Below are 27,088 nucleotides of genomic sequence, written 5' to 3'. Positions count from 1 at the left end.
ATGATAGCTGTTTCTCTTACTATGCTTCGCCTTATTTTAAGCTTAATATCCATAACTCGTGGGGTTAGAGTGGCTAATTTTATAAACTGTCGATACATGTAAGGTCAATACCTAACTCTCATCACATGCCCACTTACAAAAGGCCCAAAAGAATTTCCCATGTCCCCCGTGGACATAAGAGTTGTTGAACATAAGAGTTATTGAGCATTTTTGTAACACCTTAATCATGTGTATATTATCATCAAGATTTTCCTCCTGTCAACAACACCATCATTATCACCACTACCACCACCACCATTATGATCATCATCCACTTAGTAGGCACAACTAACTGTCCCCAAGGGCTTTTCCATATATTAATTCGTGCAACAACTCTATGGGATTGGTATGATTATCATCATTCCCATCTTCCAGATGAGAAAACTGATACACAGGTAACTCATCTAACTTACCCATGGTCACACACTGTGAGTGGGCGTTAGAGCTGGCCCGTGAAACTTCACAGTCTGGCTCCAGAGCCTGGATTCTTAACTGCTATGTTATGTGCTTTATGTAGCATCCTATACAAGAGGCCCCTGAATATTCCGCTGTAAGCCAACTTTATTACTTTTAGAGACACGATCTCACTTTGTCACCCAGGCTGCAGTGCAGTGGTGCAAGCCTCAAACTCCTGGCCTTAAGCAATCCTCCTATATCAGCCTCCGAAGGTGTTGGGATTACAGGTGTGAGCCACTGCACCGGCCTCTAAGCCAACTTTAAATAGCTTCAACTGTTTTCTTTCAATGTAGCCTTATTTGAAGCCTAATATCCATAAGTCATGGGTTGGAATGGCTAATTTTATGAATTTGTGGACACACATAAGATCAATACCTAACTTTCATAGCATACCCACTTACAAAGGACCCAAAAGAATCTCCCATGTCCCTGGTGGCACATGGACGCACTTCAGAAAAGGCAGACCCTAGAAAGTAGGGGAAGGACCTGTCCCTACCCATGCAAAAAGATATTTCTATTTACATTCAGCAGGATTTTCTTTCATCTGCACACCTCAAGAGCATAAACCTGCAGGTCCTCTCAAATGCAGTCACTATGGAGTAATACAAGAACCTAGGCCTTAAAGTCAGACGGAACTAGGTTCCATCTCAGCTCTGTCATTCACTAGCTGTAGGGCCTTGAGTAAGGTAAAGCGACTCTCCAATCTCAGCTGTATTCATTTCTGAAATGGGGTAACACCTGCTAAATGAGGGTGAAATGAGAAAATGTACTGGAATGCTCCCAGCTCGGGGTCTTCCCGTGGTCACTGAGGATGCTCCATCTCCCCATTCCCATTATCATTATTTGAATTTTATAAAGACGGAGAAATAGAGGCATGGCCAGTCAAAGCCATTTGCTGACGTCCCACGGCTGTGGTCTAGAAGAGCTGGCATTTCGACCCAGGCGGCTGGATTACAGCATCTACACTCTTGCACTTCACACACTGTGTCCCAGGGCTAACATAGGTGCCCTGGTGACCCTGGATGAAGTGGAGAAATTAGATCAACCAGGGAAGGAAAAGTCCCAGAGAAACTCCAATTTTCACTTTCCAGCTCCCTAGAAGAGTCCTGTCCCCACACACTGAGACTTGAACAGGTTTCAGAGATTTGAAAAACTTCTCTGATGCTCCCTGAGCCAAGGCCAGAGACTTGCAGGGACGTTTCCAAAGACCTGATTATTCAGGCTGAGAGTAAATGTGCGGGCACCTGCTTCTGCAAGCCCTGCTGAGGCTGCCTGGGAAAATGACAGTTGTGCTACCTGTCTTGCAATCTATCTAGAGACTTTACTTTTGGAGGAAAGCAAGGAGGAACAGTGAACACAACTCTCCCCTTCATTTAATAATAGAAACAATCAGGACCAATTTGGCAGCTATTAGAATACTAGTTTGCCTTTATGCCATCTCTTCACAGTGGGAGCCAGAAGTCCAAATTGGTTGCTCAAGGCTGCAGATGAAGACAGAAGGTCAACACTGCTATTAGGAGCTACGTGGAATTAAAAACCGAGGCACCCTGTGGCCTATTCTGTATTTCACTGCTTGCTTTTGTTCCTCCCCATCTCTCTGTCTTTCAAGATCTCTGCCTGTCACTTCTTCTTTTACCAGGGCTGGTCCAGACACATGAAATATCAGAACGGGAAGGAAATTTGGAGACCTTCTCATTCAACCCCCTTGTTTTTCAAAGGGAGAAAATGAAGTCAAGAGAAGCAGAGTAGCTGTCTCCAAGTCACCAGTGCGTTGGAAGAAAGCAGACCTAGAACACAGAGAGGCTTCATCACATGAGAATTATGAGCTTGGACTCCCTGAACACTCACTTGGGCACGAGTGCTGTGAGTTTGACCAAGTAACTTCACCTTTTTGAGTGTCAGTTCCCTTATCTATAAAAGGAGGCTAATATATTGCCAATAATCCCCACTCAGTGCCAGAAAATTAAAAGAACACACAGAAAAACAGAACTAATAGAGAGTCTGGGCTTGATGATATAATTTGCGTGGCTTGATTTAGCCATACCTGAAGTCAGCCCTAATGTTTTAGTTACTTGATCTGGTAATGTTCTTTACCCTTAAACTAGTTTGAGCTGGGTTTCTGTCATTTCCCACCAAAAGAGTTCTCCCTAACATACCACCAGTGAAGAAACGTGAGCCGAGCCATGCCCACCTCTGGTCACTTGGGAGGGACCACGGATGATGGGCTACAGGTAGGTTTATTCATGCAGCAGGTGAGGCCACAGCTAACAAAGAGGAAAGTGGCAGTGAATGGGACGTTGGCTTGTTTTACTATTAAATTAATGCTAAACTACTGCCCTAACTTCCTATAAATGAGAAAATCCCAGCTGGGAACTCATGCTCAAGAGTTGGAACTTGTGAGCTATTCTGTCAAGAGACCTTTGGGTTTAGGGTCTTGGAGGGAGGAGTAAGTAACGTTTCCTTAGCCTGAGATTTCTTTATGCTGTCCCGCAACATGTGGGTACCACCTGTCAATTATGGATGCACATCAATTATACAAAATGTACTCAGGCACCTAGAGGCACAATTCAGGCCCATTCTCCATCTGTTTCTTTCTCCTCCCAGCAACAATTTAGTTCTATGCTCATCATAACAATGACATAATCATTGACATCACTATCATCATAGACATTTACTATGCCAAACGCTACACATGTAGCATCTCATTTAATCCTCACAATGACCAAATGAGTATAGGTCTAGTAATATTTTCATATAATATTATGAAACCAGCTCAGAGAGGTGAAGTCATTCATTCAATGCGACACGGTAGATCCGAATTCCAAACCAGAAGGTGTAACCTCGCAGTCTCTGCTTTTAACTTGTGCTATACTCAGCTCCTATCACAGTGCCTGACAAACAGTGCACAGAGAATAAATCCTGACTAGGCTGAAACAACTTAATTCACAGACAAGTTAATACATTTACAACGGGACCCTTTATTGAGATGCAACTTTGTTTGCACAAATCACCTATTAGCTGCTATCCGGAGAAGAAAAAGGGTTTTTCCTTCTCTACCTGAGGGTGGGGAACACCAATATCTGAGCCACTTCTGACAACTAATTACCTCCATGGAATCCTTGCCCAGCCCTACCTTGCTCCTGTGGCTATGGGGCCAGAAAAACTTGGGTTCAAATTCCAGCATTTAACCAGTGCGTGATCTTCAGAAAAATCAAGTAAACTCCAGAAGCTTGACAAATGGGGAGAATAATTCTTATAGCTGCATTGAGTGGCTGTGAAAATAAATTTGGATCCTATACAAAAAGGGCCCACTTAGGAACACAATACAGAGTGGCTGTGATTCTTCCGACTTATCTAGCCAGGCCTCTCTACTTAGTGGCCTGAACGTAGTAAACTAATCTGTGCTAATTTCCAGAGCATCTTCAACCAGAGTATCTTCGAGTTCAGGTGTTGCAGAAAGGGGCCTCCTTTTTAATGTAAAGAAGGTAGGCTATGAGTAGGGCAGGAACAATCCATAAATAGCAGAATGAAATCAAAGTTTCAATTTAGAAAAATGATACAACACAAGGATTCTAGGGTTACTTTTTTTTTTTGAGACAGAGTCTCGCTGTGTTGCCCAGGCTGGAGTGCAGTGGTGCTATCTCTGCTCACTGCAACCTCCGACTCCCAGGTTCAAGCAATTCTTGTGCCTCAGCCTCCCAAGTAGCTGCGATTATAGGTGTGCACCACCACACCTGGCTAATTTTTGTATTTTTAGTAGAAATGGGGTTTCATCATGTCGGCCAGGCTGGTCTCGAACTCCAGACCTCAGGTGATCCGCCCACCTCGGCCTCCCAAAGTGCTGGGATTACAGGCATGAGCCACCGCACGCAGCCGGATTACTTCTTAAAAGCTCAGGAGATGGAGCTACCTGCTTGCTTTTGTTCCTCCCCTGCTGTGGATAACTGGGTAAACTGAGTCACACAGTCAGCCAAAACAACACTCCCACCAGCAACGGCAGAGATTTAAAGCAGAGATTACAAACAGAGATGTGGTTGGGGGCCGGGTTGGGGAACGGGGACAGGTGAGGACTGAGCGACCTAAGATCCAGGAAATAACTGCCATGAGAAAATTCAGGCACAGACTTAATCAACCTTCAGATTTTTTAAGACTGGTTAGAAATCTGGATTTTCATAGGAAATACTGCTGTTTTTAAATAGGGCTATTAATTTTCAAACAAAGCACCTGAATGAAAACAAGATGAAACAAAACACTCTGAGAGCTAAACCATGCATGTTAACAAGCTGAAATTATCCCAAGCACTGCCAAGTTCAATGCTAGACCAAGACCCCAGGATGTCAGAGTCACCCTGGACTGGTTTTCAATGTTTTTTTTTTTTTTTTGAGACAGAGTCTCGCTCTGTCACCCAAGGTGGAGTACAATGGTGCGATCTTGGTTCATCGCAACCTCCGCCTCCCAGGTTCAAGAGATTCTCCTGCCTCAGCCTCCTGAGTAGCTGGGATTACAGGCGCCTGCCACCACACCTGGCTAATTTTTGTATTTTTAGTAGAGACAGGGTTTCACCATGTTGGTCAGGCTGGTCTCGAACTTCTGACCTGGTGATCTGCCCGCCTCGGCCTCCCACAGTGCTGGGATTACAGGCATAAGCCACTGTGCCCGGTCTTTAACGGTTTCTATTGGAATGGGGAATCCCATCATGTGATGTCACCTACAGGGGGCACTCAAGACCCTATCCCTTCCAGCTGATGGATGGTCATGGAGACTTGGGCTCAGCTCAATGCTGAACTATAGAGATGCTATTTTTTTGACTGTTCATTTTAAGCATGAGAGGTGTGAGGGATCTGGGTTGGGGTTCCGGGTGCCTCCAACCCCTGCTGATGTGTTGGGCACCAGTGAGGGAGTGAGGAGGACGTGGGGCTGGGATGAGGACCCCTGGGTTGAAGTCCATGCTGCTATGACACTCTTTTCCACTGCAAGGTCAATTCCCTGAGAGGAAGGACTTGGTCTTGTTTGCGGCTAGAACAGCGATTGGCCCATGCCCATGCTTGGTAAGTATCTGAATGACTCGCTGAATGAACAATCTGGGGACACTGCTTATATTATGGGCCTCAGTCTTCCCATCAATAAAATGGGAATTAACTGTGGATGCCCTACTGAAAGGGTTACTGCAACAAGATACTGGACTCGTGGAAGTCCTTGAGGGCAAATAACCAAAAGGGCTGTGACACCATGAGAAACATCTATGGTTATCTTTGTCCTTGGCTGACGGGAGGGACTACTTCAGATCCCACGCAGACACGGCCAAGGACAGCTGGTGCCAAGCCTTTCTCCCACCCTCAACTTTTCTGTGGTTGCGTGAAACCAGCCTAGAAAATTCCCCAAATAATCGCTCAGGTCTTCACTTCCATTTTGCACGAGGGTTAGGGGGTTGAGGTGCTACCTTGCATTGTCCCGGCCGTGTGACTTCAAGAAATTCATATCTCGGTATCGGGAGAGAAACGCCACCAACTGGTCATTTGTCCTGTGGAAACAAACCAAGAGGAGAGTCAGGTCAGAGACCGTGGGTACTATCTTCGTCAAAAAACCAAGTTTCACCGATTATGTCAGTCTGCTCGAAGCACCTTCTCTGATCACTTGCACACGGGCTGATAAGGCATCCTCTTTATATTGCCATTTTTATGTCACCGTCACTGACTCCTATCACACTATGTTAAAAGGGGCTGTCTGTGCATTTCTCTCCTCTATACTCCAATATGCTGGAGACTCTTTGAGGGCAAGTGGAGTGCTCTACATGTTTGGGAATCTCCAGTGCATGGCATTGGGCTTGGCAACAGCAAGTCATCAGTGTGTAGCCCAAAGCTAAACACACAGCAACCTCAGGACCTTTGCATTTGTTTGCCTGGGAAATCTCTCCCAGTATTGCTGGCTTGGTCTTGTCGTCAGGTCTCCTTTCAAATACCACCTCTTCAGAGAGACCTTTTCCGACCCCTTAACCTAAAGTAGTACCTGCCTCCCCCTCTCTCCCCACCTTTATTACATCACTCTGTTTATAATAATTCACTATTGTATAACCACTTGAAAGCATTGACCTTGCTTACATTAGAATGTAAGCTCCATGAGGACAGAGCCCAGCTGGATTTGTTCAACACTGGCATACAGTAGGAGCTATATTAATGTTTGTTGAATAAATAAATGAATCAAAGTGATGTGTGTTCAAACTGACTCCTTCAAATGCACTTTGCGCAATGAATGCATCAATGAATGGATGGATACCAAGTCCTCGATAACCACGGGCTACTGAATGAGAGAGCTTTAAAAAATATGAAGTGCAATACAAATGAGAGACATCGTTCCCAGCATTGTTATCCCAAATTTATCGCCATCAATCTCGGCACTAGCAGTGTAGTCACAGCTAATCAGCCTGCGCATACAGCTGTGACAGTATTTTAAAAGGCAGTCACACGGGTCTCCATCTGCCAGAAACGCAGTCGCCTCTTCTGCTGAATAAACCCAAACAGGTAAATGGTGCTGATGTGACAGCTCCTTTATCACCAGCCTTCTCTGCTTCGGAACTTTTACTTTGAAAGAAAGCGTTAACTATTGTTTTAAATGAGAGGAACAGAAAAGAGGGCAGAAAGATAAAAAAAAAAAAAAAAATCTCTGGGTTTATAATAGAAGCTAGACCTTTAAGAAGCAGGACAGTGCCTTAGAAAGCAATGCTTGGGCAGAAAGAGAAAGATCTGGGGACAGATCCCAGCGCCATGACTGAGTCAGCTGTGTGTCCAAGGATGTCATTTAACCTCACTGAATGGTAGCTTGCTCGGAAGGCACCTAGGTTGAGAATTAAACATGCCCAGCACCTAGTAGGTCCATCATGCCTATATACTGAATGGACAACTGGGTGGATTTTAAGGGCACACAGTAGGTGTACAATCAATGCACGCACTTGCTCTATCTGCCTCCCAACGGTTTGGTCTGAGCTGCCCCTACTGCTCACCCACTCCTTCATTTCCCTGCACCTCCGCAGTCTCGCCACTCCAAGCCCCTGTTCTCTCATTGGATGACTCATGTTGACCAACTCATAATTCCAGCGGAGGGGGCACAAAGCAGTTAAGAGACGCTGCAGTGAAAATGAGCGCTGCTCATGTCCCATCCTATTACTGAAACAAACACCAATTCAAAACCAGCCATTCTAGCAGCGGCAGGTGCCATGTGTCTGCAGGGAGTTGAATACGGCACACACACGGAAAGCTAAACGTTGATGATGGGCACAGAGGTGAACCCAGGGATGCTCGCAAAGGGCTAACCTCACGTGGCCACACAATGGTGCATCTCCCGCGTGGTTAAACCCCATCGTGCATGCCAAGGTAAAGTCCACTGGTGCCTCCGACTCTGTTACCTGTAGCTTGTGGGGACAGGGCCTCTTTAATAAGTCGCTGGGAGAGGTGGAAACTAAACCGGCCTACAAAAAAAATTTAAGCCATGTTTCTCTCCAAACCATAAAGAGGCCCATTCTAACTCTGCGTTTTAACAGCTCTTATTTACCAACCCCCTCACCACTCTCTGCGACAGTTCATTATTGTTGTCCTGATGAATACAGGACAAGTTAACCTCTGAATGAGTCCCCGGCAGTTGGAATAATAAATAAGGCCTCTCAGGCACCCTTAGTGGGAGGATTGAAGGGGCTGAGCCGGGGCTCCTGGGCCCCCTTCTCGTGAAGCCTCAGGCCTCCCAGGGTCAGTGGCTGCAGTTCCATTTGGCAACCCCAGAAAGCGCCTTTCAGGGCTGTGAGCTGGGGCCATTTTCACATTTACCGCTTCACCGAGTCCCCATCTGACGGGGATGAATAGGCATTTAGTGAATTTACTTAGCGATGCTTCCACATGAAATCGTCTCAAAAGATGACATCTTAGGGGAGGGAGGGTGGATGAGGAGGGGGCTGAGGTTTCCAGGCCCAGAGCTTTTGGGCAAAGCCGCCTTTCAAAGCCAAGCGTTGCGTGCTTGGCAAAGGATCCTGATGGATTGTCTGGAAGGGTGGGGCGGGGGGGGACCCCTGCCTACCCCCTTTCCTAGGGGCCCGGGCCCCTTGCTCTCCCTCTGTGTGAAATGCCTGCTCTGAATGCTAAAGCCCATCCCCCCAGTCCTTCTCAAAAGGGAGATGGAACTTGGCTGAGGACCAAATTCTCCTATTGTTGCTTTCAGACGCCTGTCGATAATTGCCTACATAATATTTAGTTCTCTCCAGATAATTAACAGCTTGCGATCTGTTGACATTTTACCCCGTTCCAGTTTCTCACTCTCTCTCTCTCTCTCTCTCTCTTCCACTCACGCACATTTCTCACTTCCCTTTCCTGGTGGAGTCATTTGCCAAATGGTTCCCACAGTTCATCCCTTGTATCTGTCTCGTCATCAATTTCCTCCTACTTTTTGCTGAAATGATTAGAAATCATGTCTCTTGGTCTATGCCAGTTCCTCTGCTTCCTGAGGATAACTGGGGCCCATTGCTACCACCATTGGAGTCACTGGGAAGTCTCTGCTGAAATAAGTAAGAAATAAATATTAAAATAAACTTACTGGGAGGCATGAGAATCTTGTTGGAAATGAATAAAAAAATGAGTAATAAAATAATCTCCCAAGTCACAGCCATTTACTAAATGTGCACCATGCCCTAAGGCCATGGGAAAAGACTTTTGCCACATTTTATTGCATTTGATATTCACAACGATGCTAAAAAATGTAAATTTCGGCTGGGTGTGGTAGCTTATGCCTGTAACTCCAGCAGTTGGGGAGGCCAAGGCACATGGGTCACTTGAGGTCAGAAGGTCGAGACCAGACTGGCCAACATGGTGAAACCCCATCTCTACTAAAAACACAAACAAACTAGCCAGATGTGGGCTGGCACAGCTGTAGTCCTAGCTACTCGGGAGGCTGAGGCTGAAGAACTGCTTGAACTTGGGAAGTGGACGTTGCAGTGAACCCAGATCGCTCTACTCCACTGCAGCCTGGGTGAAAGAGTGACACTCTGTCTCACAACAACAACAACAACAACAACAACAAAAGGAATTTCACTCTCATTTTACAGACGGGCAACCAAGACTCAGAGAAATCATCCATTTAATGAAGTGCAGAACCAGAACTGGAACCTGGGTACAAATGTCACAGCTTGTGTTCTCTACTATGAGACTGCCTTTACAAATGATAGTGAATGAATGAGTGAGTGAATGAATGAAAGAATGTATTCCACTTCAAGTGCAGAAGAAAAAAAATACAGGTGCGATAATGTCTTCCTCTTCATAGCCTGGTCTGCAGCCCACTGCTATTAGAAATGCCCTACTTCAGGCCTCAACCAATACCTACTGAGCAAAAGTGTGTTTTTAAACAAGATTCCAGATGATGCATATGCCCTTTAAAGTTTCAGAAGCATTGCTCTAAGTCAAGTATGACTATCGGTAGTTAATTCTCTACTTTCCATCTTTATCTGCTCCTCACGGTTTCTTCTGGAGAGCCCGGACTATGAACGAATTACTTTCATTTCAATAAGCCTTAGGTGTTGAGAGTATTAAATAAAAACAATACACCTAATACCTGTGCCATAGTACTCAGCATACAGTAAGCCCACGATAAATGTCAGCTGTTATATAATAGCATTATTATTACCATCTTGAACATCAGAAGCTTAAGACACCTTGAACTGTGGAAAACAGTGTAAAGACCCAACCTGATTTGAACTTGGAAGGCTTTCTGTGCATAAGACCCATGGAACGTTCTGCAGAGCATAGTTTAAGAGATGTCCAAGGCCCCTGCCCAGCTGGTGTCAGACTTAGGGACTGGCTCCCAGAGGGCCATGGTACCATTGTGTATGTCTTATCTATGTAACAGCTCTGGACGTTAAGTTATGAAGGAAGAGAGGGCAGAGTTCTCAGGTTCCCATAGCGCCCAGGAGCCCATGCTGTATGGAAAAGGTGCTCTGGGCACACAGAGGCAAGCAAGCAATGCCTGTTTGCTGGTGGCATGTGACAAGAGATGAAGCCTGCTCAGCTTCCACTAGGAAGGAGGACACAAAACCAACTGCACCTCTCCGGGCTCCTGGTGCTCACCTGGCACTCGTGCCCCAGAACCCCTTCCCCACTGCAGGATACTGTCAAGGACCCTGCCAGAGGTGCCCACAGTCCAATGGTGGAGGTGACAGGACTAAAGCCAAAATTACATGCAGGATTTTGTAAATGTCAGGATTCAGGATTTCAAACCTCTGATGCTGCCAAGTGTGCACAGAGTCCGGGGGACACTGGAATTATTCCTCCTGGACTGCAATGAACCAGCCACTGTGAGGCAGAAATGCACATGAAAGACTATGGGGAGGCCGGGCACGGCTGTAATCCCAGCACTTTGGGAGGCCGAGGCGGGTGGATCATTTGCAGTCAGGAGTTCGAGACCAGCCTGCCCAACATGGTGAAACCCCGTCTCTAGTAAAAAATACAAAAATTAGCTGGGTGTGGCGGCATGCACCTCTAATCCCAGCTACTTGGAAGGCTGATGCCGGAGAATTGCTTGAACCAGGGAGGTGGAGGTTGCAGTGAGCCAAAATCGCACCACTGTACTCCAGCCTGGACAAGAAGAGCGAAACTCCGTCTCAAAAAAAAAAAAAAAAAAAGAAAAAAAAAGGAAAGACTATGGTGTTGCATGAGGGACTGTGAAATCAGGTAAGTTGAGGAGGTTGAGGGTTGAGGCGCTTTCAATCTGAGCTGAGAAGAGACTACAACAGTGTTTCCCCAACTTCTGTTTCTAGTGTATCCATAATCTTTAAGTTATTTTATATGTATATTTAATTTAAATACCACTTTAGCTTCATCTTATGCACCAATGTTTATGATATTTGATGTACTTTTTTTTTTTTTTTTGGAGAGTCTTGCCATCTTCATTTTTCTGAGATCAGAGGAGGTAGGGTGCGTTCGGGGTGGTATGTCTGTAGACCATCTTAACCAGTTTTCAGAGTACAGTTCACTGGTACTAGATGGATTGACACTGTTGTGCAACCATCACCAATATCCATCTCCAGAACTCTTCATCTTGCAAAACTGACACTCTCTGTTAAATAATAATTATCTATATCTCTTTTTTTTTATAGCCCCTGGCAACCCCCATTCTACTTCCTCTCTACTATTTAAACTATTCTAGGTAAGTGACATAAATGGAATTGTACAGGATTTGTGTTTTGGTGGCTGACTTATTTAACTAGCACCATGTCCTCAAGGCTCATCCATATTGTATCGTATCTTAGAATTTCTTTCCTTTTTAAGGCTGAATAATATTCCATTCTGATGTACCACTTGTATGTTATTTTTTCCCTGTTACATATTAAAAGCATTAACAACCACATGTCTGTATACTTCCTAAATCAACTGGGCTGCCAGGGGCACACATGGAAGGGGTCAACTCTCCTGGTTTGCCCAGGACTGAGGGAGTTCCCATGACACAGGACTTTTAGTTTTAAAACTGGATGGTCCTGAGCAAATGAAGATGAGTTGATGACCCCAGGCACATGGCTCCATTGAGGGCTGCATGACCACAGGAGAACTGTCCACTCCACAGAGGCAAAAAGCTCACCTTCCTGTGATGAACCCAATGTATAGAAAACAAGATCACGGCAGGGCCTATTGTAACCCTTTCCTATGCTTTTAAAATCATGATGAAAGCTTAGATCACAGCAAGGTAAAGACTGAAATACCAGCAATAGCAACATCATCATCTAACACTTGAGTGCCTACTCTGTGGTATTTGCATCTATTAACTCACTTAATCCTCATGACCACCCTAAGAGGTAGATGCCATTACATTTATATCCATTTGTTATTATATAAATGGGAACATGTATGTACATGGATTTTTGTGTAATGACATATGCCACTTCTGTGACTCATCAGCACATAGAGGCCGACTTCATCCTTTTAACGGTTGCACAGGATCTTATAGAATGGGCATAGCCGGCCAGGCGCGGTGGCGTAATCTCAGCACCTTGTGTGGCTGAGGTAGGCAGATCACGAAGTCAAGAGATTGACACCATCCTGGCCAACATGGTGACAACCCATCTCTACTAAAAATACAAAAAAATTAGCCAGGCATGGTGGTGGGCGTCTGTATCCCAGCTAACTGGGAGGCTGAGGCACGAGAATTGTTTGAACCTGGGAGGCGGAGGTTGCAGTGAGCTGAGACTGCGCCACTGCACTCCAGCCTGGGTGACAAGAGTGAAGCTTCACCTCAAAAAAAAAAAAAAAAAAAAAAAAAAAGGCATAGCCAATGCCCTAGTGATGAACACTGACGTCATTTCCATTTTCTCCCTATTACAGATACTGCTCAGATGATCTGCCCACCTCATCCTCCAAAGTGCTGGGACCACAGGCATGAGGCCTTGTGCCTGGCCTATCATCCACTTCTGTATCCACATCTCTGTCCATTCCATACCCTCTGCCAGGAATGCTCCTTCCTATGTCTTTGCCCAATGAACTGCGAGTGATATCGGGGAAGGAATCCCAGAGTCAGGGTACTCATGAGAAAATGCTTTATAATAACAATTGCAGAAAGATTTCCCTTTGTTGCTCATCAAGTATTAAGGGTTCGTCCTTCTTTAATTTTACAATAACCCATCCAGGAGGTACTCATTTGCGGATGAACAAACTAGGACTGGAAGAGCTTTCACGGCTTGTGCCAGGTCTTACGAGTGGTGGAGGGGAGATGCAGACCTCAGTGCCCAAGGGCCAGAGCCTGAGCTCTTATCAATCCCGCTTTCCCCGTGGTGAATAAGCTTCAGGAATGTGATCCATTTCTGTAGACACAGTAGACACAGAGGCCGGAAACAAACAGGAAACTGCAGCTGCCTTCTGAAGCCTTCCACTTCCCTTCCAGGGGACTTTTGTTGAGTGTAAGTTGCACAACAGGAGTTGACACAGGTAGAACCTCTGTCCAGCGTGTGTGTGTATTTCCTGTGCTCCTGTAAAATCTGAAGTCCAGCAAGTTTCCTCCTCTCCCTGCCTTCCATCTCGTGAATGGATTCTAACCCACACTTCCATCTCGTGAATGGATTCTAATCCACACTTCCATCTCGTGAATGGATTCTAACCCACCCTTCCATCTCATGAATGGATTCTAACCCACCCTTCCATCTCGTGAATGGATTCTAACCCATCCTTCTGTGTCCGGAATTGGTAGGTTCTTGGTCTCATTGACTTCAAGAATGAAGCCATGGACCCTCGTGGTGTTACAGTTCTTAAGGATGGTGTGTCTGGAATTTCTTCCTTCAGACGTTCAGATGTGTCTGGAGCTTTTTCCTTCTGGTGGGTTCGTGGTCTCATTGTCAGGAGTGAAGCTGCAGACCTTCGTGGTGAGTGTTACAGCTCTTAAAGGCAGCGTCTGGAGTTGTTCCTTCTTCCGGGTGTGTTCGTGGTCTCGCTGGCTTCAGGAGTGAAGCTGCAGACCTTGGCGGTGTTACAGCTCATAAAGGCAGCGTGGACCCAAAGAGTCATCAGCAGCAAAATTTATTGCAATGAGTGAAAGAACAAAGCTTCCACAGAATGAAAGGGACTGGAGCCAGTTGCCGCTGGCTAGCGCCTGCAGCCTGCTTTTATTCCCTTATCTGACCCCATCCACATCCTGCTGATTGGTCTATTTTACAGAGAGCTGATTGGTCCGTTTTGACAGAGTTCTGATTGGTGCGTTTACAGTCCTTGAGCTAGACACACAGTCACAGAGTGCTAGTTAGCTAGATACAGAGTTAGCCAGATACAGAGTACCAATTGGTGTATTCACAAACCCTGAGCTAGACACAGAGTGCTGATTGGTGTATTTACAAACCCTGAGCTAGACACAGAGTGCTGACTGGTGCATTTACAATCCTTGAGCTAGACACAGAGTCACAGAGTGCTAGTCCTCCAAGTCTCCACTAGGTTAGCTTGACACAGAGTGCTGACTGGTACACATACAATCCTCCTGTTAGATATAAAAGTTCTCCAAGTCCCCATCTGGTTCAGGAGCCCAGCTGGCTTCACCCAGTGGATCCTGCACCTGGGCTGCAGGCAGAGCTGCCTGCCAGTCCCGAGCGGCACCTGCACTCCTCAGCCCTTGGGCTGTTGGTGGGACCAGGTGCCACTTAGCAGGCAGCCGCGCGGAAGCCCACCGCAGGGGGAGGAGCTCAAACATGGTGGGCTGCAGGTCCCGAGCCCTGCCCCTGCCAGGAGGCAGCTAAAGCCCAGCGAGAATTTGAGTGCAGCGCCAGCGGGCCAGCACTGCTGGGGGACCTGGTGCAACCTCCGCAGCTGCTGGCCCGGGTGCAAAGCCCCTCACTACCCTGGGCAGTGAGCGCCAGCCGGCCACTCCGTGTGCGGGCCCGTGGAGCCTGCACCCGTGCCTGCTGGCACTCGCACTGGCCCGCGAGCACCGCTCGCAGTCCCGGTTCCCGCCTGCGCCTCTCCCTCCACACATCCCTACAAGCAGAGGGAGGCAGCTCCGGCCTCAGCCAGCTCAGAGAGGGGCTCCCACGGTGCCGTGGTGGGCTGAAGGGCTCCTCAAGCACCACCAGAGGGGATGCCGAGGCCAAGGAGGCGCTGAGAGTGAGGGCTGGTAACACATTGTCACCTCTCACTTCCATCTTGTGAATGGATTCTAACCCATCCTTCCATCTTGTGAATGGATTCTAACCCATCCTTCCCCAGGGCTTATTTAGGGGAGGAGGAGACACTGCCACTGCTCTCTCCTCCACACACCAGAGAGTTTATGCAAGGACCTTATTGACGGCATCTTCTCACCTACTGGAACAATCAGGGAAGTCCAGGATTGGAGAGCAACAGTGAATAAAGGCCAAGTTCAGGACTCATCCAAAAAGAGACAAGAGCAAAAGAACTGTAAAAAGGACAAATCCCTGATTCAAATGTAGTCAAAGAACATGCATTTGTATGTTCACTGAAGCACTATTAACAATAGTAAAGACGTGGGATCGATCTAGGTGCCCGTCAATGGTGAACTGAATAAGGAAGATGCGGTACACATACACCAAGGAACACCGTGCAGCCATCAAAAGAACAAAATCATGTCCTTTGCTGCAACATGGATGCAAATGGAGGCCATTGTCCTAAGTGAATTAACAGAGGAGCAGAAAGCTACATACCACATGTTCTCACTTATAAGTGGGAGCTAAAAATTGGGTTCTCATGGACATGAAAATGGGAACAAATACTGGAGACTACTAGAGAAGGGAGAAGAGGAGGGCAAAGGCTGAAAAATAACCTAGTGGGTACAATGCTCACTTACCTGGGTAATGGGGGCCTTCATGCCCCAAACCTCAGCATCACACAGTATAACCCTGGAGCAAACCTGCACACGTACCCACTGAATCTAAAATAAAACTTGACGTTATTTTTTTTTCTTTTTAAAAAAAGTTTAAAAAGCAGTCCAAATTTACAGAGAGACTTATTTTGCTAAGATATGGGGGGAAAGGTATGAAAAATGCTAAAGAGCATATTTTTTCTTGGATTCCATAGGCATAATTCCAGCCACCATGAGCAACTGAGGAAAAGTGAACTGGATAAAATGCTGGCCCGACCTCCAGGCTCCTGTCTACCCCATCCTCCAGGAAGCAGCTGCAGAATCTTCCTAAAACATGAGTCTGACCATGTCACCCTTTGACTCAATACCTTCAGCAGCTCTCCATCATCTGTAGAACAATGTCCTCAACCCTTGGCAAGGCATGCAAGGTTGTTTGTGACCCGGCACTGCCTACTCAATCTTTGGAATTACTTGAAGTTTTCTAAATGTTCTGTGTTCTTTCATAACTCTAAGACTTTGCAAACACTGTTTGGTCTCCTGGGAAAAATATGACTTCCACTTCTTCAATAGGTCAGGCCTTGTGACAAACGCCTGGGACAGGAGTGGGTAAGATGGTTGGGGCACCTGTCCTCAAGGAACGCAAAGAACACTGGGGGAGGCAGACATATAGGTAGGTCCCTGTGATATGAAGTGAGACAGCAGGTGAATTGAAGCACGGGCATTCAGGTGAGGCTACAAAAAGTATGCTGGGGACACCAGGGGACAGTACCTCCTTCTACAAAGGCAGGCGGCAAACTGGGGAACGACCTGGATGATACAACCCAATCAGTTTTAATTGGATTTACCTTTTTATTCTGACAAAAACGATGTGGCATGAAAACACACTCACTGCATTTGAATGGACCAGCAAACCATTTCACAAAGCCTCAGTGCTTTCACAGGACATTTGTAAGAAACACATTTTTCATTTTAAACATACACACGCCTTTCTAAGAGGCAGTTTATCTGAAGTTCCATCAATGAGAACTCTTAACACACCAGCCCTTCTTTTAGACAGCTGTAATGGAAAGGTAACTGACAAGAATCAGCACCCTGGGGCCATGTAGGAACCTGGGATGCCACCGGAATCATGAATGAATTAAACTCACACTCTGCTTGGTGGTTGGCGGGGGGAGCGCAGGGTTGGGATCGTGTGTGTGCATGCTTGTGCACGCACATATGTATATGAAGTCTATTTAATTGTATTTTGATTCTCTTAAGTCTGCTTGTCCTCGTATGCCATGAGGCATCTCAAATGTGCAGAACATTTAGTTAACCAAATTCTGATTCCCATACAATGATTTATTACAGCCAGTTATTTGATTTGATCTTCGGGGAACCAGGGGAGGTCCACTTCAGAGGGTATCGAAAGATTGAATCTTAAAAGTAAATACGATTTAAGTAGGAAAGCCAAGAGATGGCTACGAGGAAAGCTGTTTTCAGAGAGGTGTTTACAGTAGTTTCTCTCTGATCCTTGCCACTTTCTTGCTGTTTGATTTTGAGCAAGTTCCACAGGCTCGCTGAGCCTTGGTTTTCTAATCTGCCAAATGGCAGCATTTAACAATGGTCTATGAGTTACTTGTGTGTTGTGGGCATGGTACATGCAGTGCCTGGTGCATAGCAGGTGCCCAGAAACTGGAGTTCCTTAGAAAGAAGTTTCTATATTCTTTGCTAGAAATGCAGAGGGAAAGGTATGCCCACCCCTTGCTAGTTTCCTCCCAAACTGTGACATTTCAATTCGTACACCTTGTGGTTCCTAGCAAAAATTTAAGTTATGTATGTTCACGTTGCTTGACTGTAAGCTACCTGAGGACAAGAACTTTATGTGGGTCATCTATGTTTCCTACTGTCCAGCACAGAGGACTGGAGCATGACAGGTTCCATCAGCCTTATGCCTGTTTCTCTTGGGGTCCCCCAGGCCCATTTCACTGTAGCCCACAGAAACTGCTCAGCACAACTGTGTTGCAGGACAGAATGAGAGCTTTTGTCCATACCATCCCTAATGCCAGAAACATCCTTCCTACACCTTCGCCTAGAAAACTCCTGCTTGCCTTTGCAAAAGCTGGCTCAATGTCAGTTCCCCTGGGAAGTGCTGGAGTATAAATGACCATTGAATGGCACTGAACTGTACTGACATGTTGACCTTTCTCTTTGTGCTTATGGCTGAGAACAGGTACCTTTTTCACCATTCATCCTGCCCTGGGTTTGTTCAAATAATCACCATGACCTATAATACTAATTTGTCCATTTCCATTTCACCACACAGGTCTTCCTAATGCACCAACACTAATGTATCGGAATTTGGAGTGGTTAAAATAATGCAGATCTGACATCAGAGAAATGTAGGTTTGAGCCCTAGTTCTACCACTTACTGGCTGTGTGGCCTTGGGCAGGTCATTTTTAGTTAGTTGATGCTCAATTTTGTCATTTTAAAAATTGAGGATAATAACACTATGTACTTCATAGAGCTGAAGATGTAATGAAATAAGAGGGAAAATAAATAATGTAGTTGCTTGCAACTACAAAATTCTAGCTGATACAGAAACTGGTACCAGGGTAGGGTAATGAGTGTTTAGCCAGTGAAAACAAGAGAGATCTACTACAGCTTAGGTAACCTAGCCCACAGAATGCTAGAATGTCAACTCTTATTATTATTATTATGAATTCTCTAGGACTAGAGCCTGTACTGTGCCAGGAGTAGGATACAGCAAGGATCTCTAACTCCCAGAACTTTGGGATTGGGTCAGTTTGGATTTCAGCCCCAAGGTGAGATTGAGCTTGAAGGACAGTTGATACTGTCACCAAGCATCTCATTCTCCTTGGGCAGCTTGCCATGTTCACTAGCCTGTATGTATTGGAACAAGGTCAAAATGCATTGCAACACAGACAGGAGTCATACATGCCATGGAAAAACAAACACTGTGGCTTCTGCAACAGAGAGATAGATTCTGGAGGATCAAGACATGCTGCGTCCAGTATACTCTTTACCCATAGATTTCCAAGGTTGCTTGTTTATCTCGGAGGGCTGAGGAGAAATTTAAAAAGGATTTTTAGACAGATTTTTTTTTTTTTTTAAATAGGGGCACAAGGTAAGAAGTAACTTGACAGTTTCTAGGCAAAGAAAACATCAGAAATGATTTAAATGAGAAGTTATCATATAGATCATCAGTTTTTAAGCTGCATCTGCAGGAACCCCAGGTTGGGGCTAGGCAGCTGGGGCCTCAAGACACCTCAGGTGAGGTTTCCTTCCCGAGGATTCACTTCCACCTATATTGGGTGAAATTTCAGTTGAGCAAAAATGCTTTAGTAGCCTAAAAACAAATGTTCAAAAATGATTTAAAAAACCCTAGAAGAAAACCTAGGTAATACCATTCAGGACATAGCCATGGGCAAGGACTTCATGTCTAAAACACCAAAAGCAATGGCAACAAAAGCCAAAATTGACAAATGGGATCTAATTAAACTAAAGAGCTTCTGCACAGCAAAAGAAACTACCATCAGAGTGAACAAGCAACCTACAGAATGGGAGAAAATCTTTGCAATCTACTCATCTGACAAAGGGCTGATATCCAGAACCTATAAAGAACTCAATCAAATTTACAAGAAAAAAACAAACAATCCCATCAAAAAGTGGGCAAAGGATATGAACGGACACTTCTCAAAAGAAGACATTCATACAGCCAACAGACACATGAAAAAATGCTCATCACCACTTGCCATCAGAGAAATGCAAATCAAAACCACAATGAGATACCATCTCACACCAGTTAGAATGACAATCATCAAAAAATCAGGAAACAACAGGTGCTGGAGAGGATGTGGAGAAATAGGAACACTTTTACACTGTTGGTGGGACTATAAACTAGTTCAATCATTGTGGAAAACAGTGTGGTGATTCCTCAAGGATCTAGAACTAGGAATACCATTTGACCCAGCCATCCCATTACTGGGGATATACCCAAAGGATTATAAGTCATGCTGCTATAAAGACACATGCACACGGATGTTTATTGCGGCACTATTCACAATAGCAAAGACTTGGAATCAACCCAAATGTCCATCAGTGACAGACTGGATTAAGAAAATGTGGCACATATACACCACGGAATACTATGCAGCCATAAAAAAGGATGAGTTCGTGTCCTTTGTAGGGACATGGATGCAGCTGGAAACCATCATTCTAAGCAAACTATCGCAAGAACAGAAAACCAAATACTGCATGTTCTCACTCATAGGTGGGAATTGAACAATGAGATCACTTGGACACAGGAAGGGGAACATCACACACCGGGTCCTATTGTGGGGAGGAGGGGAGGGATAGCATTAGGAGATATACCTAATGTAAATGACAAGTTAATGGGTGCAGCACACCAACATGGCACATGTATACATGTGTAACAAACCTGCATGTTGTGCACATGTACCCTAGAACTTTAATAATAATAATAATAAAAGAATATCCAAATAAATTATTAAAAAATGGCCAGTTTAACTTCTAGTTCTCTTTTGGGAGAGGAAAGAGGCTGGCGTCTTACTCAATAGCAGAACTGGCTGAGCTCTGCCCTCACTAACTGCCCAATCTTGGGCAGGTGACAATTTTTCTGAACAGCACTGTTGCCCTTATAATAACAGGAATCACAATATGACATGCCTTGTGGAGTTGTTTTGGGGTTAGAAGGAATGATGTCAGGTTAAGCTGTTAGCATGGGTAGTTGGTGTACAGTAAACAGTAAGTATTAGCTGTGTTACTCTTAAAGCTGTGAATTAAATTTCTTTTCTTTTTCCCTCCTTCCTTCCCTCCTCTCTCCCTTTTTACTCTCTCTCTCTCTTCCGTTTCTCTTTCCTTTTCCTTTATCCTTTTCTTTCCTTCCTCTTCCTGCATCCTGCCTACTCAATTTTTGGAATTACTTGAAGTTTTCTAAATGTTCTGTGCTTTTTCATAACTCTAAGATTCTGCAAGCTCTATTAGCTTTCCTGGTAAATATAATTTCCCACTTCTTCAGCAAGTCAGACCCTGCCATAAGCATTTGCTGAGCATCTTCCTGTGTGCCAAAGACTGAGTTCATTTCTTTTTTTTTGAGATGGAGTCTTGCTCTTTTCACCCAGGCTGGAGTGCAGTGGCGGGATGTCGGCTCACTGCAACCTCTGCTTCCCAGGTTCAAGTGATTATCCTGCCTCAGCCTCCTGACTAGCTGGGATTACAAGTGTCTGCCACCACGCCTGGCTAATTTTTTTACTTTTTAGTAGAGACGGGGTTTTGCCATGTTGGCCAGGCTGGTCTCAAACTCCTGACCTCAGGTGATCCGCCTGCCTCAGCCTCCCAAAGTGCTGAGATAACAGGCGTGAGCCACCACACCTGGCCGACCGTGTTCATTTCTGACTTGAGACATGAATTCTGCTTTTTCAACAGCTGGGTATCACTTTGAGTTGTACGGGCTCATCTCAATGAGGACATTTAAGCCTGGGTTTTATTTGACTCTACGTGAGCTCACACTTCCTGCTTCTTGGGTAAAAGCTATTCATTTACAAGTATTTATTTCTTTTCCCAGAGAGGTGTGTACTCAGTGGCAATACCTCAGTCCTACTTCTTCTGTGTTCCTATGGTGACCGATACAGTGTTTTACTAACAACAACAAAAATCCAAATTAGTAACAAATGTCATCTGGGATCTGACCACATCAACTCTGCCAGGAAGATGCTGATACAAGTTCATTGCTCGCTGATGAATTCTTTTCAGTGCCAGGTCTCTGAGTACTTAAATGGCTGCATGGTAAAAACAGGATCGTAGTATAAATGATCAAACAGGACATGTGGTAGATGAAGGCAGATTTGTGCACACTACACTATCTCCACGTACTCATTCAGCAAACATTTATGTGACACCTGCTATGAGTCAGATGCTGTTTCAGATGCTGAAGAAACAGCAAAGATGCAGACCAAATCCTTGTGAGAAAGGAGCTTTGGTGTTCTGAGGCATCCACGTACATCCTGGATTCGCTTCCCTGTATGCATTAAGAGCGTAGTCACGTACCATCCTTGCTAGAATCAAGAACACAGGCACTCTGCCCACTTCCTGTGTTTTGTGGCTCAAATGAGGAACCTCAGTTGAGCAAGGCTTGGCTAGCACAATGTCTGGCATATTATAGTTGCTCAATGCACACAGGGACAAAGGTTGAATGCAATCTCTGAGTCTGTGCCAGGTTCCTGGTATGGAATTCACAAACTCAGATAGAATTCCTTTCATGCTAAGGCAGATACATCAGCAGGTCCCACTGAGATAAGCCCGACTGAACGATAGCTTGATGTGCCACTGTTCTGCAGAAACATCATTCAGCAAAAGGTGAAGTAGGTTTAAAGCTCATCTCCACTCCTTGGTCCTTGCGGTACCACCTTGCAGTTTTCTTTATCCTTCTGAGCCTCTGTTTCCTTGTCTGAGTCGTGCAAAGACTTGATGAGACCGACCATGGGTGTGGAAGACTCAATCCAGTGCCTGCCACATAGTAATTGCTTGATTATCTGGTAGCCCTTGTTTTGTATTTGGCTCTGAGTGAGGCAGAAGGGTGGCAGGTTTTCCCAGGCTGCAATGTGCAGTCATCAAAGGTTTTCCCAGGGAAGCTGTGGTCCTTCGGATGTTGTTGATGGAGTTAGAGACCAAGAGTCAGAGACCAAACCAAGACCAACCTCTCTGTGGTTGGTTCCCTGGCTGGCTCTCAGAGGCTGGCCAAAACAAACAAACAAAAAAAGCAAAACAGACACACAAAAAAACAAAAGGAAGATATACATCTAAAGAAGCTGAAATCCCTCTCTTTTTCTACTTTATCTTATTACTTCTTCCCTTTTTCTCCTAAGTAGCTGAACCACATATGTTAAGAGTCATTGTAATACTGAAAAGAATGGAAAACAGGTGTTCAAACAAAACTTGTACATGCTATTCATGGCAGCACTATTCACAATAGCCCAAAGTAGAAAGAGCCCAAATGTCCATCACCTGCTGCATGGATAAGCCAAATGAGGTCTATCCAGACAATGGGATATTAGTCAGCCACAGAAAGAGATGAAGTACTCATACAAGCCACAATGCAGATGAACCTTGAAAACATTATGCTAAGTGAAAGAAGCCAGATGTGAAATACCCACGTGTTGTATGATTCCATTTATATGAAATATTCAGAGTTGGCAAACCCATAGAAACAGAAAGCAGACTGGGGGGTTGCCAGGGGTTGGGGGTCAGAGGGGAATGAGGAGTAACTGCTTAATGGGTACAGGTTTTCCTTCTGGGGTGACTAAAATATCTGTAACTAGACAGTGATGATGGTCATACACCATTGTGAAGGTATTAAGTGCTACTAATTTCAATTGTATATTATTTTTGGCATATTAAATATAACTTGTTTTTTGAGATGAAGCCCCACTCTGTTGCCCAGGGTAGAGTGTAGTGGCGTGATCTCCTCTCACTGCAACCTCCACCTCCCGGGTTCAAGTGATTCTCCTGCCTCAGACTCTCAAGTAGCTGGGATTACAGGCATGTGCCACCAAATCTGGCTACTTTTTGTATTTTTAGTAGAGACAGGCTTTCACCATGTTGGCCAGGCTGGTCTCGAATTCCTGACCTCAACTAACCCGCCCTCCTTGGCCTCCCAAAGTGCTGGGATTATAGGCACGCACCGCCGCATCTGGCCAACATATTTTAATGTTATTATTTATGTTTTTATTTTTATACCACAATAAAAATATGCCAGTTGAATCCCAAAATTTCAAACTGAGAAATAAAACAACAGCTACAACAATAACCATGTTTGGTGTATCATACCTATTTTATATACGCTATCCACCTAGTCCTCACAATCCCCCTAAAATAGGCAGCAGTAGCTCCATTTTCCAATGGAACAAACTTCTGAAAATTGGGTAACTTGTCTAATAATCATGATGATAATAACAATAATAAGTATAGGGTATAACAGTTACTTGCTGAGGCACCTGTTATGTATCAGCTCAGTTTGCCTTCCCAATATCATCATGATGTACATATTATCATTATCACCCATGTTACAGAGGAAGATGAACAGAGATGTTAAGGGACTTGTCCTAGGTTAGCCCACAGGTAACAGAAACAGGGATTTGCACCCAGACCATTTGACCTCAGAGTCCACATGCATCACCACTGGAGCCTGCAGGATACCAGGCGTGGTCATGGAACTGAGAAGGAATGTGGACACCTGCAGAACTTACCTCCCTGTCCTCTCTCATGGAAAATGGGAACAGACTAGGTATCTGCTCCATGACATCAAGGGGACTGCATGGGATCCAGACCTTCTGCCAGGCTGCGTGGAAGCCAGACAGGTGTGATGTGTGAATGTCCCTCTGGCCTGCCAGGCTCCCAGACATAGATCCTTGACATTTGCGCAGGCACCTCCAGTTTACGTGCAGAAGCAGCTGAGCCAACCTTAGGATTCATGAGAACCTACCATGGCTCACTGTCCTTTTGAAATAAACTCTCCAGCTCTTTGGAATGTTTTCCATTTTCATGGCGGTAAAATCTGAAAATGCCTCTAGGTGAAAAGACGTAAGTCAAGACAAAACCCCTCCACTGGTCCTCAATCTAGAAATAAGCCCAGAGATTTTTTTTTAATAAACGGGGAATGCAAAAAAAAAGGCAATAAAATACTAGTGACTCTCATGGCACTTAGGAATGAAGGACCACAGTCACTGCAGCCACAGCAGTGTTACATGGAACAAACAGTGAGTGCTCATTTGCTCCTTCATGCCTTACTTCAGTAAGTACTGACTGAGCTCTCACTATGTGCCAGGCCCTGTGCCAGGAATAAAAGACACCGTGGTGAGCAAAACAGGTGTCATATCTCCACTTGTGGAACTGTCACCTGGGCAGCTTGGGTCACCATCACTGTCATCATTTCTCGGGCACTTTCTCTGGGTCAGGCAAGGTGCTGTACATTTCACAGCTTAATCCTTACAGTAAAGGCTGAGGCAGGTAACTTGGTGGTTCCCATTTTACAGATGAGAAAACTGAGGCAGAGACAGGTTGAGCAACATGCCCAAGGTCACGTGGCCAGTAAACAGAACAGCTGGAAATTGAACTCAGGCTCTGCTGCCTCCTCAAGTGCACACATTCAACCGCTTTGCTACACTGGCCTGACGGCCTGAGCCTTGGAGAATTCCTGCCGAATAGCAGGAGGAGGTTGTAGGTCCAGTTCCAGATCCAGCTTACAGTGTCTCTCCAGGAAACCCAGGACCACGAAGCCTAAGAATAAGGTATGCTGCAGGAAAACTCAACACCAAGAGAAAACAGCAACAAAGCAACAGGAGGCATTTAGCCTGGTGCAAAGTAATTACCTGAGCTATAATGTACATATCCACTAGCCGGAAATACTAGCTATCATATGTTTCCCCTCCTCCAGCAGGCTGGTACAGTCTTCTACTCTTTTTTTTACATCTTTCTTTTTCCCACTGCCAAGCAACTGATTATAAACTGAATCATGGCATTTTCTAATAGAAAACTTTTCAAAGGCTGCCCATTGCTTATAGGATAAACTTGGACTCCTTAACCTGGCTCTCAGGGTCCCACATGGTCCGGCCTCCACCTGCCTCTCTGGCCTCATTCTATTGGCTTATCCCTTTGCCACACCCTGTCCACGTAAGCCTCTTTTCATTGACTGCAGAAGCCATGCTGTCTCCTGCCTCAGTGCCTTTGTGCATGCAGCCCCTTCTACTTGCCATGTTCACTGTCCCTTTTTTTCACCCAGTTAATTCCTCCTCTTCTTTCAACTCTCAGGAAACCACTGGGCAGAGGGCACTCCAGCCTGCTGCCCATCTCCTTCCTAGTTTTACTTAAAAGGAGGGGGGGGGAACTGATGGTAGGATTACTTAGTGCCAGTGAGATTGCTTGAGACATGGTTATGGGATGAGTACTTCTCCAGGGAAGCTTTCCCTGGTCTTTTAGAAGAGAAGGGTTATACGTATGTCTGTTTCCTGCATTATATGCATGTAAATCTCTTTCCTGACAATGTCATGAAGATGCCATTATTTAATGGCTTAATCTGTATATTTCTCAAAGGCAGCAATGTTAATGGTTCTATTGGTGTCTGTAACCCCAGGCCCTGGCAAATGTCTGGCACACAGTAGGTTTCCAACAAGCATCTGTGGACCGACTAGAATGTATGAATGAAGGAACAAATTCACAGCGAGGCCCTACAGCTGATAGTTCATTAAAATGTATTTTGTGGACATCACCTTGGTTAAAAATCTCTCTCTTCCTGAATTAACATTGCAACCTGAGATGGGCTTCCAAGATAAATTACAGGAGGGGAGCCCAGACACATCTAGGCAGTGAGTCAGTAGAAAACTAGACACACAAGAGCCACTGGATTTATAGAAAGTACTAGAGGAACACATGTCCAGTCACTCTGGGAAATCTTTGAGAATTAGCTGGCATTAAGGCATTAGTCAGCAACTTGCCTGGTCCACCAGGGAAAGATAAACGAGCCCTGTGCTTCTAGCGGGGGAGGAGAAACCTGGGGTAACTGCTGAAATCAATGAGTCTCAGGATTCAATGACATTAACCTTTTTGATTCAGATTGAAGAAGGTGGTGCAGGGTGAATTACAGTGCTAATGAGGACCAGGTATTTATCCTGGGTTTAGGCAGACAAGGCTGGGTGGTAAGAAAACACAGTATGCTCTGGCTTGCAGGAACTCTGCGGGGCTGAATAGCCACGGAGGATTGTCTGTGTGCAAACTGCCTGTCTCCTCTCAGCTGCCCCTGGTCAGGCAACACTGATGGGTGAGCTGTGTTTCATGTGCTCCTTACCAGCTCAAGGTCAGAAATGGCACATGAAGTAGGTTAGGAGAACATAAAATAAAAGGAGTCTGCTGTTTAATAAAAGGTTCAGCTACCTGGGACTGGGTGGAAATCCAGATCAAGGCCTAGGGGAGGTAGACCAGAAGGCCTTGGGGATCTCCATCACTCATTCTCTATCCAGGGTCCTGAAGTCTGAAGCACTTGTGATTCAGATTCAGCCTCACCTGGGTTGACAGAAGCAAAGGCCATGCCTAGGAAGATGGGTGAGTGGGTTGGCACTACATTTGAAAGGGTTGAGATATATGTGTTCTGGGCAAGGCCATGATCTGAAACACGGCAGATCTGGCAGAATGATCAAGGGCAAACTATTGCCTGCCACCTGCTTTTATAAAGAAAATTTTACTGGAACACAGTCATGCCCATTCATT

The 27,088-nt window shown here is 45.3% G+C and overlaps 1 protein-coding gene across 2 annotated transcripts in view; it reads right to left on the bottom strand.

Annotated features, from left to right (window-relative positions):
* XYLT1 (xylosyltransferase 1) overlaps positions 1 to 27,088 on the bottom strand; it is a 370,795-nt gene that overhangs the window by 50,681 nt on the left and 293,026 nt on the right. For both annotated transcript variants that reach the window (XM_030924432.1, XM_030924433.1), the window contains one exon: positions 5,936 to 6,016. In XM_030924432.1, coding sequence (XP_030780292.1) covers positions 5,936 to 6,016 — 81 coding nt within the window. The remainder of the gene's footprint in view (positions 1 to 5,935; positions 6,017 to 27,088) is intronic.

The sequence above is a fragment of the Rhinopithecus roxellana genome, chromosome 20 (assembly GCF_007565055.1).
Source record: "Rhinopithecus roxellana isolate Shanxi Qingling chromosome 20, ASM756505v1, whole genome shotgun sequence".
Classification (NCBI taxonomy): domain Eukaryota; kingdom Metazoa; phylum Chordata; class Mammalia; order Primates; family Cercopithecidae; genus Rhinopithecus; species Rhinopithecus roxellana.
This window is presented reverse-complemented; position numbering and strand designations above follow the sequence as displayed.